Consider the following 12,017-nt stretch of genomic DNA (forward strand, 5'->3'; position numbering starts at 1 on the left):
CCCCAAAAGTGACTGTGGGAGGCTTTTCCTTCATTTGGCTATAAACTCCCTCCTCCTCAGGGAACCCAACATCCAGGCATGCCTTGCTCTAATTCTCAAAACCCACTGCCCTCCAAGGAAAACTAGGTGTCTGGGCTGCTAGCCCTGGCTCTAATCTGCAGGCACACCTGGCTTCCCAGAAGTAGGCTGAGAAAGCCAGCTTCGAGGGAGTCCTTCCCACTCCCAGATCCACAAAATCCTCAGAGGAAAGAAGAAAGATAATCACTTCACTGCAGCATAAAGTAAATAAGCTTGGGGGGTGCTGGAGGCACCAGTTCTCCCAGGGTCGATGGAAAGGAGGGGGTGGATGGAACACATCTGAGGATTCTTCACGTGCACAGCTGAAACAGCCATGGCTCAAACAGGAGTGCATCCCATTTATGTCAGTTCCTCCCCATTTCTCATCCCCAAAAGACAAACTCAAGCCTCTGCCTCTTCCATGTGTAACTCTCCATTCCCTTCAGTGTGGAGGCATGGGACTCTGGGTTTATGGAGGACCACAGATGGGAAACCAAGGCTACAGATGGTGACCACAGAGAACAGAGCAACTTGGAGGAGATGAGGGCTGATGTCCAATTTCTACACATGAATTTGTTGGGAACCTTGTGGGAGTCACAAGCTTGCAAACCACAACCCCAGCTATCTAGGACATGGGCTTATCAAGATCACAAACCTCCAGGAGGAGGCAACCCAGGGACTACCTGGAGCCAAAGGCATGGGCTGTCTCCCCACCTGCCCTGTATTAGCAGGCAGTGGGATCTATGGCTGAAAGGAGGGAGGGAGGCAACAGGAGCTAAATTGTGAGTTTTCCCCACTCACAGCAGGAGATATCCCAGGTGAGCCATGGGATGGCCCTGGTGACCAGGACGAGAAAGTCCCAGAGAAGTTTCAGAAGAGATTGTTGGGACCTCAGCTGTTTCCTAGCATCTGGTCTGGCCCACCCACTGCATCCCCTGCCACAAGACAAGAGGGCTTTCCTGACTTGCCTACTCTTCTTTATCTCCAGTGCCACTGAATATCAAAAGAGAGTGGAAGTCTCTAGGGGAAGCTGATGCTCAGGTATATTTTCACAGTCCACCATGTACAGAAGCTGAGAAATCCTTCATGGAGTGTGAGGCATAGGCCCGGTCAAGCTCATGCTGTAGCCGTGGGAGATGCTGTCTGCCACGCAAGTGAACTGTGCAACACCACAAGTCTCCTCCTGTTGATCCAGCATCTCCTGCTTAGCACCTAAATACAGTTTTCCTCATGCCTTTCACTGAACTTTCTTCCTCAGAGAAACACTGAGTTGGGTGACACACCACTAACCTTCTCCTTCCCTGCATCATGAAGCAGAAGTGCCACTGAGGATCCGAGCCCATTTCTACTTGTTCCTCCTTCCCCGTTGCCAAGTAGAGCTCCAGGCACAGGGTCCAACAGTTCCTATGAGGAGGGAAAAAGGTGCTGCCAGCAGGGCTGGGCATGGTGAAGAGCTCTGTCATTTGTTGCCTGGGTTCCTTTCACCTTTGCCACTCTCCCAGCTGTTCATCCCTGTGCTCATTGGGTTCCCCAGCTAGCCTATGCTGAGTTTGCCCCATTCAGGATGTGGATGTCCTTCTGAGCGGAAACACCTGAGGATGCTGTGGAGAGGATGCCAGTGGCCTGAATCTCGTGAGCCTGTGAGCAGAGCAGCAGAGAGGTGTGGCTGGTAGAGCATGAGTGAATGAAATTGCACTGCACAGCTGCTTTCAAGGCCCTAGTTGTCTTGCCAGCTGCATCCCAGTGGCACCCTCCACACCCCTCTGGAGGACAAGCTCAGTCCTGCCAGAAAAGGAAACCACCTTGGACAGGTTGATTCACAGGGCAGAGGGGTCTCAGTACCTAAGCACTCCTTGAATTTGCCAAACAAAGCGTGCTCCTGCAGCAGAGCTGCCAGAAGCCCTTGCCCCAGAGGCAAGACCAGGCTGAGACACCCAGGGCTCCCCGGCTCGGCCCTAGGTCCCAGGGAGAAACCATCTCTGGAGGAACTGGGGCTACTGCCTGTCAGCAAGGAGGGTGCAGGGAGAGGCCACCCTGGCCCAAACTCTCAGCACCTCTTCTCCCGCATGCCTCCTCCTTTGGGCTACACTCAATTCTTTCCTCCTTCCCGTGCCAGCGCATTGACTGTCCCTGGGCTCTTCACAGGCATTTACCTTCCTCTCCTACCCCTCTCACCAGCTCTGCTAGACCAGGGCTGGAGGGAGCCCCACACACCACACCGACTGTCTGACCCCTCATATACCTCCCATCCCCATCACAGTTGATCACTGCACCAGCCTGGAGCACTTCCAATACTCAAACATGTGTGTGACCGACCTGGCCGGAGCGGGCAAAGGCTCAGGATGCTGAGCATCTCCTGTCCCTGCAGTCCCTCTGTGGAGGAAAGAGGACTGGGGAAAGCAGCCAGGAAAGGGGGTCCTGGCCTGCTTTGTTTCCTGCCCCTCCTGGTCGCAGGATGAGAGGTGCTATGGGTAGGGATAGCGTCAGGCAGCTGAGACCCTCATCCCCCTCTTTCCTTTGTGATGTTCAGGAACATTCCCACCTCTGCTGCAGAGAGCAAGAGAAACAAAGTGCAGTGGGATTCACACTTCCCCGCAGGAGAGCAGTTGGAAGCTGCAGGCATCGTTTTGCTCTTCAGAGAAAAGGATGGGGAAAGAGCTTCACTGCAAAGCCCATGAGACCCCTCAGAATGCAGAATGCTTGGGCTGTTGTGGTGTCTTTCTTGGTCCTGCCTCTCACTGACGTTAATTGCTGTGTTCACAGTACTGCATAGAGAAAAAGAGCCCTCACACAGCCAGGGAAAATAAAAAATAAAATGAAAAAAATGGACCAGCCGTGGCTGGGGGAGAGAGGGAAAATGCAAGGGACCTATGTGTGTCCTTCATACCTCATTCCTCCAGCACTCAAGGACTTCAGAAGGAGAAGGGGAACTCTCAGCGTTCCTCTCCCTTGCACACGCTCAGACTCCCATGCAACCTCAGCATAGTTCGGTCCATGCAACTCTCTTTTCCCCTCCCCACCCTCACCTCACACCCCACATCCTCACCTCTCCCCACATCTCTGCAGGGTTTATACTTTCCTGTGATCGTGTGCGTCATTCCCCAGTGTTCCTAGCCAGCCAATCCTTTCTCACATTTCATGTCCTGCCCAACCCCAACATGTCTCATCCTCACTCAGTGCTTCCTCTTCACATATCTCTGGGCAGCTAGGTACAAAAGGCAAGTCCCTGAAAGGACAGGAGCTTTTTCCCCATGGCTCCCTGTTGGTTCTTTGTGGCCATGCTGGTCCCTATGGGTAAGTGAACTCAACTCACCCCTGAGCACCTACATCGATTCCACCACTGCTGTCCCAGCTGCGTACCCAGCTGCTGACAGTGCTTGATTCCCCAAAGCTTCCTGCACTGAGGATGGGCAATGAATGAGGTGGGCAGAAATCCCTGAATCTCCTGCAACAGCTATTTTTTCTTCTGCGCACAGCCCTCAAATGGTTCCTTTTTTGGACACAAACTGCCCAGGAATGTTTCTTGCCTGTCGGAGAGAGATTGGAAACTCATCTGCTGATCTGAAGAACTGTCCCATGCCTTCTGCTGCTCCCTAGCCTGTCCTGTTCCTTCTCACCGTCTTCTCTACCAACCGACAGTGCCTAGTTCACGTTTTTCCATTTTTTTCCTCCTCCTCAGTGTTCCTCCTTTTCCCTTCCAGTGTTGGCTCTGGAACAGTCCCCAGACACGGTGATACGACAAGACCAGTCCGTGAATCTGAGCTGTTCCAAGAAGAAATCCTCCAGCACAGCTATGTACTGGTACAAGCTGCCTTTGGGGAAGGACTCCAGGCTGGTCCTTGTGTCTTCTGCATTGGAAGGTATCAATGCAAATGTTGAGAAGGATTTCCAAAGCCATTTCAAGAGCACTGAGATACAAGGAGATGGGATGACCCTCTTGATAGACCGTGCCTTTCTCAACGACTCTGGCATGTATTACTGTGCTGAAAGTGAAACACAGTGGCGAGGCTGCTGAGGGAGCGGAGCACAAACCTCCCCCCTGCACAAAACGGACCTGCTTTCCTCCTCGTCAGGCATGATGATCCTTTTCCTCTCATTACCTCATCTGCTTCCTAGCCTTCCCTTCCTCCTCTTCTCAGAGTCTCTGAGTTTATTTGTCCTGCTTTCTCGCCTTGCCACCCCACTCCTCCTCGCCTCCCTCTTTGTTTAACTCTCATTTACATTATATTAACTTCCGTCAACTCTTCTTCCCCTCTCTCCCTCCCTTTGTCTCCCCTTCTTTGCTTCTTCTTTCTGTCTCTCTTCAATCTGCACTCCACAGACTTCCTCTCATTTAACTCCAGCCAACCCGGCTTATCATTCTCACTGTCAAACAGAAAGGATGTTCGTGTGAGGCCAGGCAGGTGGTGTAATAGGCAGTACAAAGTGGGAGCTGCCCACATACTCCTCCGTTACAACGACCTCTCTGAGGTTATCCTATGGCCAAGGGATATGTGCAGCACAGCACAGGCCTGAAGGCAACATTGCACGTGCAGCACAGCACAGGTCTGCGCCTACTCAGGTTAACTCTTATGTGGATCACTAACTCCTCCACGTACAGTGGTCTCTGGGTCAAGGTCACTACCTTCTACCTCTCGATCCACATACAGTTTACCGTTCCCACAGATGTTATATTAATTACAGATTATGTTAGCAATCTGGGCAGCTAACAGAACATTTCCTGACAGGTTAGAGTGCTATCTCTGTCATTACATACACCAATGGCGCAGCACAGGCCGGCATGGGGCGCTCCAGCAGGTTCCCTTGCTGCAGCTTCTCATGCCAATATACGGGCTTATCAAGCCCTAAGCACAAGGCATGGCCTGTTCAAGGTCACTAACTCCTCGAATACCCTGCATTCTGCAAGGCTCCCAGTGCACTGCCCTGCCACCCGCATGCCCCAGGGAAGCCCATGGGAAACGGAGAGCACACTTCAAGCACAGCCTCCCTCTCAGCTAGAGTGCTGGGGGTTTTGTGGGCGTGTGGGGTTTCTTCCTGTGCCTGCACAATTTAGCAGACTCTCTTTGTTCTTTTCTCCCCTTTCTTTGGAGGAATCCGAGGTCATTCCTGAATCTCCTGCAGGCAGTTTGTGGAAATGAATGCAATGGGACACGCTTGGACCTGCAACAGAGGGTCTAGGAGCTGAAGACATTGCTGCACCCTTCTGCTAAAAGGACACAATGGTGTCCTAAAAGCTCATGACAGCCTTGAGCAGCCAGATCACTTGCTCTCTTGTATGGGCCGGCCTTCCACTGCTGTGCACTGCTGGGCCCACAGCACGGCACAGACGTGCAGAGGCTCTCTTGGGCCCAAACTGTGTATTTTCTCATACCTGGGCAACACGATGAGCAGCACTGGGATAAGCAGAGAAGATTCCACATTGCAGCTTGCAGGGTCAGGAGTCTGTGATTGTGAGGGTGCCTAGAGAGGAGACTGAGATGAGGGGCACAGCCACAAACATGCATTCCCGAGCACTCTTCCCTTCATTTGGTGCCTCTGTGCATCCCTGTGCCACGCACACACTCAGGCTGCCACACAGCCCTGCCACGCTCCTGTGATAACACTTATCTCCCACCTACCCGTAGACATACACACTCACACGCAGGAGGAAGTGAGCAGAGCAGAGTACGTGCACCTCACGCCTGCATGCGGGTGTCATTCCCCACTGTTCCCAGCCAGCCAACTGCCTTCTCATATTTCAGTCTCTCTCTCACTGCCCCGCCCACCTGCAAAGAGGTGTGTCTCTTCCTCTCTCAACCTTTCCTCTGCACGCATCTCTGTGCCTGTGCTGCCACCACGGGCAGGTTGCTGGAAGGAGGTGGCCTTTCTCCATGGTTCTGCACTGGTTCCTTGTGGCCATCCTGGCCCCTGTAGGTAAGTGAGCTTCCCTTCCACTTGAACAGCTGCACTGGAGCCACTGCTGCTGCCCCAGCTGTGTGCCCAGTTGCTGGCAGCGCCCCATTGCCCAAGGCTTCCAGGGAAGGATGGGCAATGAACAAGCTGAGCTTTTCCTCAACCTCTTAACTCAGAAAACTCTACAGATCTACAAATTTGCTTTTTATGTCCCATTTTAGTATTTCAATTGAGAGTTCTGAAGTGCTCATTTTTCAGAACAAATTTACTATTGAATTTAAGCTGGTTTATGGGTGTTCTTTCTCCTATGTGTGTCTCCCAGAGAAACGGGACACTGTCCCATAGCTTGCTGACATCCTTATGCCACCGCATCCCATGTCGTACTTCAAGGATGTATTTTCATGTCCCCTTCAATGTGTTTCACTCCTCACACCTCTTTTCTTTTTCCAGGCCAGGCCCTTCAGCAATCACCAGACACAGTTGTCCGAGTGGGAGACACTGTGACTCTGAACTGTTCCCAAAAGGAGAATGCATTCTCAAGCCTGTACTGGTACAAGTTGCCCGCGAGGAAGGACGCCACTCTGCAGTTGGTTGTATACTCAGTGGAAGGTGGCAGGGCCGAGATTGAGAAGGAATTCAGAAATCACTTCCATAGTAATGGGACTAAGGACAACCGCTTATCTGTGGAGATAGATCACGCCCTACTCAATGACTCAGGCACATATTTCTGTGCTGAGAAAGACCCACAGTGGCTCAAAAGCTGGAGCAGCGTAGCACAAACCTTTCCATGCAAACAAGGATCTGCCCACAGCGCACACACAGCCCTGTATTTGACAGTACCCCATTTTCTCCTCTTGCCTTCCAACTCTGTCTACTTAAGGAAAGTGGTGGTATCATCTGTCTTCTGCCTGGTCTCCAATTTCTTGCCTATTCTTGCCCATCTCTGAATCACCTTTTGACCCTCCTTTCTTCTTGTATTCACTGCCTTACCTCATTTCTCTGCCATCTCACTTTCCTCCTCCACTCTCTTTCTCTCTGTCCCCCTCCCCTTACGCCTCTGTCCTCTCTCACACCTGTCCTCCTCCTATTTCCTTCACCCTCTTCCATTTCTTCTCCCTTTCAGCCTGTTACACTACGCATGGGTCCGCAGGATGTGGAATAGTTCACACAGCCCTTTCCTTCTCCACCAGCTGGAAGGCCAAGGCCAACCTGGAGTTGAATCTGTCAAGGGGTCCCGGGGACTGAACACTCCTGTGTGCGCTCGTGTGTCTACGAGATTTGAGGGTCTCCTGGGATTGCTCACGCTGTGGTTTCCAAGAGTACGGGTGCCTTGCCAGCCACCCAGGGCTCAGCACACTGCCATGCGCGAGGGGCTCCAAGTTCCGGAGCGCCAGCAGGACCGTGCCACTGAGCACTTCATTGTACACACTGGTCCCTTAGCCCCATTGGTCTCCAGGGAAGGGGCATGCTGCTCTGCGCCAGGGTCCCCGAGTTGTGCCGCTACCCTGTGACCTGAACGCTCTGAGGTATGAGATGTGGCCCAAGTCTCAAAGGTATCCGGGGATGAAGCACAGTCCTGTAGGTGAGGAACCCCAAGCCACGGCAGATACTCACGGCTACCATCACTCCCTGAGCCTTTCTTCCTGCCCTCCTGCCAACCCTCCTTTCCTGTCTTCCTTTCTGCTTTCGTTCTTTCCTAGCTTCCTGCCTTCCTGCCGCCTTTGCCTCAGTCTCTACCAGTAAAACCAGCCTTCAGGAATCCCAGGCCCCCGAGGCTAGATGAAAAGTCTGGAACCAGGAAGACATCCTCAGTGGAGGAGGACCAGATTAGGGAGCACTTTTAAGCAAATTGGATGTACAGCATTGACAACTGCTGAGGGAGCTTGCTGGTGTGACTGCGAGGCCACTCTTGATTGTTGTCGTGGTTTTACCCTAGCCGGCAGCTGAGTACCACGCAGCCGCTCGTTCACTCCCCCCCCACTGGGATGGGGAAGAGAATTGGAAGAGTTAAAGTGAGAAAACTCGTGGGTTGAGATAAAGACAGTTTAATAGGTAAAGCAAAAGCCGTGCGCACAAGCAAAACAAAGCAAGGAATTCATTCACCACTTCCCATGGGCAGGCAGGTGTTCAGCCATCTCCAGGAAAGCTGGGCTCTGTCACGCGTAACAGTTACTTGGGAAGACGAACGCCATTGCTCCGAACGCTGCCGCCCCCCCCCCCCCCCCCCCCCCCCGTCTTCCCCCAAGCTCCTTATAAACTGAGCATGACGTCATATAGCATGGAATATCCCTTTGGTCAGTTTGGGTCACCTGTCCTGTCTGTGTCCCCTCCCAACTTCTTGTCCAGCCCCAGCCATCCCGCTGGCAGGGCAGTGCAAGAAGCAGAAAAGGCCTTGGCCCCGTGTAAACACTGCTCAACAATAAGTCCATAGAACAAAAACATCTCTATATTATCAATGCTGTCTCCAGCACAAATCCGAAACATATCCCCACACTAGCTACTATGAAGAAAATCAATCCTCTCAGCTGAAATCAGGACAATTGTCCTTGAGCGGTCATGGGGAGTGGGAAAGGTTCCTGAGTACTGGAAGAGAGCAAGTATCACTCCTATCTTTAAGAAAGGCAACAAGGAAGACCTAGAGAGGCCAGTCAGCCTTACCTCAGTCCTTGGGAAGGTGATGGAATATATCCTCCTGGAAAGCATTTCCAAACACACGAGAGACAAGAAGGTGATTGGGTGTAGTCAGCAAGAGTTTATGAAGGAGAAATCATGCCTGACCAACCTCATTGCCTCCTACGACACCGTGATCAGCTTGGCGGACGACGGGAGAGCAGAGGATCTTGTTTATCTCAACTTTTGTAAAGCCATTGACACTGTCTCCCATAACATCCTCATAGAGAAGCAGGCCAATTATTGGTTACATAAGGGGACAGTGCAGTGGATTAAAAACTGGCTGACCGTGCAGTCTCAGAGGGCTGTGATCGGTGGCAGATGGTCCAGTTGGAAGTCAGTCTGTAGTGGTGTACACCAGGTGTCGATACTGGGATTAATACTGTTCAACATCTTCATTAATAGACTATATGATGGGATGGGATGGGATACACCCTCAGCAAGTTTGTAGATGATACAGAACTGGAGGGAGTGGCTGATACACCAGAAGGTTGTGCCAGCATTCAGAGGGACCTCAACAGGCTGGGGAACTGGGTGGAGAGGGATCTCTTAATGTTCAGCAAGGAGAAGTGCAGGGTCCTGCATCTGGGGATGAATAACCAAAGCGCCAGCACGCACTGTGAGCTGACTGCATGGAAAACAGCTTTGCCAAGAAGGATCTGGGGGTCCTGGTGGACAATAAGCTGACCATGAGCCAGCAATGCACCTTTGCAGCAAAAAAAGCTCAACAATGTCCTGGGCTGCATTAGCAAGGGTGTTGCCAGAAGGTCAAGGGAGGTGATCCTTCCACTCTGCTCAGCATTGGTGAGGCCACATCTGGAGTGCTGGGTCCAAATTCCAGGCTCCCCCGTACAAGAAAGATATGGACTTACTGGAGTGAGTCTAACACGAGGACACAAAGCTGTTCATCAGTCACCAAGGGGAGCTGCTTGTTCCGATCCGGGAAGGCCTGGGCTGGGGAGATTCGTTGTTATACCCAGAGTGAGATTAAGACACGAACGAGGTCAAATGCCGCTAACCAAAGGACTTTATTGACTACCTATCTGAACAAAGTATTTATTTCCTGTCCTAAGAGAGTAGCGATAGGAAAGGGAGAGAGAATAGAAAAGGAGGAAATCTAGCAAGCAGTCGGGATAGAGTTGCAAAAGATAGTCACCACCATGGATCCAGCAGCGTCCCGTTGGTCCGTAGTCTTTGTGTGCTCCAGGGGTGAGGGTCCCGTTCGCCGTTTGATCGAGCAGTCCTTTGCAGGGCATTCGGGGAAGTCGTTTCCCAGACCACGGCACGTACTGCATCCCTGCGCATGCTCTCAGTCTCAACACGCTGGTCCCATGAGGTGCACGTGAGCACCCCGCGCGATTCTTCACCGTGGACTACGCATGTCTCAACAGGCTGGGGTGGTCGCCCCTGTCTAGGCGTACCCCACACACGCACCCCCAAAGCGACGTGGCTGTTCTTTGACCCCTGTTGGTCTGTTCATGGCAACTGGGCTCAGCCAAACCGTCGGGAAGCCTCACAATGGTCTTACCAGGATTGCAAACAAGCTTTGAGACAGTCCGCTCAAGACGTGGTCCCTCACACTGCTACAGTGCCAGCACAACCCGCAGTGGTGTGGCAGATCTCAGCGCACCGGGGGTTTTCCTGAGGAAAACCTCTCGGGAAGGAGCTTAGCTATGGTATCCACCTGGCAGAAAGCAATTTCCTCTGCATTTGCCAGAATGCATATGGCAACCCAGACAGAGCTCCCACGAAAATCCCTGGATGCAGCCATCCAGGTCTCGGGCTGCAGGGAGTGCCAGAGCACTGGAACGGATGGCAATAGCGAGAACGGCTGTGTGAGGTGTGACCAGCTGGACAATCTGCTCAGCCTGGCAGCACAACTACGGTAGGAAGTAGAAAGGTTAAGGAGCATCAGGGAGGCTGAGAAAGAGATAGACTGGTGGAGCCATGCTCTGCCCTCCCTGAAACAGAAACAGAAACAGAAACAGCTACCAGACAAAACCCAAGATCAAGAGGACCCTGTATCCTCCCCCTGCCAGGACGAAGGCAGTAGCTTAAAGGAAAGGAGTGAAGACCATGCTCGCGGTGGCAGGCAAACCTCCTCCTTGCCCACCTTGCCCTCCCAGGTGCCCCTGTACAATAGCTATGAGGCTCTGGCTGTGGAAGGCCAGTCAATGGATGACGTGGATGATGGTGCATCTACACCATAGGCATCGCCAAGGTCAGAAAGGTCCAGCCCCCCCAGCCCCCCCCCCCCCCCCATATCGCAACCACCCCCATGAGGAAGAAAAGGCAGGTTATAGTTGTAGGCAACTCCCTTCTGAGGGGAACAGAGGGTCCAATATGATGAAAAGACCCTCCTCTTAGGGAAGTCTGCTGCCTCCCTGGGGCCCAGATTACAGACATTACTAGGAAACTTCCTAGCCTGGTACGGCCCTTGGACTGTTACCCGCTACTGCTCTTCCATGCGGGTGGCGATGAAGCCACAATGCGTAGTCCAAGAACGATCAAAAGAGACTTCAGGGCCTTGGGGCAGTTGCTGAGGGAATATGGTGCACAGGTTATTTTTTTCCTCTTTCCTTCCACTTGCAAGCAGTGACTTTGGGAGAAACAGATGGATCTCGTCTGTTAATACATGGCTCTGTGGCTGGCGTCACCACCATAATTTTGGGGGGTTTTGATAACTGGATGGCCTATACAGTACTAGGCTTGCTGGCATCAGATGAGATTCACCTTTCTCAAAGGGGAAAGAGTGTCTTTGCCCAGGAGCTTTGTGGGCTCATTGATAGAGCTTTAAACTAGGCTTGAAGGGAGAGTGGGATAATATTAGGCTTGCCTGCAACAAGCAGTGGAATGACACGCCAAGGTTAGAGCGACAGGGTACTAGTGAGGGCCTTCACCCTGTTGCTCTGAGACATGCTGGACACACTGCAGCACACTTGAAGTCTTACAGAGATGAACCAGGGGCTCCTGAGCTAATAGGAACCAGCAGGGAAACACCAGTGAAGTACCTCAAAGGAATTCCAGCCACTCCAGCCAGTAAGTCAGCTTCATCGGGGGCCCAACTTAAATGCCTCTGTGCAAACACACATAGCATGGGGAAAAAACAAGAGGAGTTGGAGACATGCGCAGCCCTGCAGGGCTATGATGTCATTGGCATCACGGAGGTGTGATGGGATGGCTCCTATGACAGGAGTGTTGGAATGGAAGGATACAGGCTCTTTAGGAAGGACAGGCAGGGGAGACGAGGAGGGGGTGTTGCCCTCTATATCAGTGGTCAGCTGGAGTGCATGGAGATAGATGAGGAGCCGACCGAGAGCTCATGGGTCAGGATTAAAGGGAGAGCGGGGACAGGGGACATTATAGTGGGGGTCTGCTACAGACCACCTGACCAGGAA

General features: G+C 52.5%; 1 protein-coding gene across 4 annotated transcripts in view; it reads left to right on the forward strand.

The window, feature by feature from the left end:
* Positions 1-3,154: 3,154 nt before the first annotated feature.
* The window catches only part of LOC104640353 (M1-specific T cell receptor beta chain-like), a 54,014-nt gene continuing 45,151 nt past the window's right edge, over positions 3,155-12,017 (forward strand). Inside the window, exons 1-2 of one of the 4 annotated variants that reach the window (XR_012837137.1) lie at positions 3,155-3,351; positions 3,759-4,056. Coding sequence is in view for 1 of the 4 variants with exons in the window: in XM_075762766.1 (XP_075618881.1) it covers positions 5,928-5,970; positions 6,400-6,719 (363 nt within the window). In the remaining 3 variants the exon portion in view is untranslated. Of the gene's footprint in view, positions 3,352-3,758; positions 4,057-5,842; positions 5,971-6,399; positions 6,720-12,017 lie in introns of those variants that run through there. The other 3 variants (XR_012837140.1, XM_075762766.1, XR_012837145.1) reach the window with 3 other exon arrangements.

The sequence above is a fragment of the Balearica regulorum genome, chromosome 1 (assembly GCF_011004875.1).
Source record: "Balearica regulorum gibbericeps isolate bBalReg1 chromosome 1, bBalReg1.pri, whole genome shotgun sequence".
NCBI lineage: Eukaryota > Metazoa > Chordata > Aves > Gruiformes > Gruidae > Balearica > Balearica regulorum.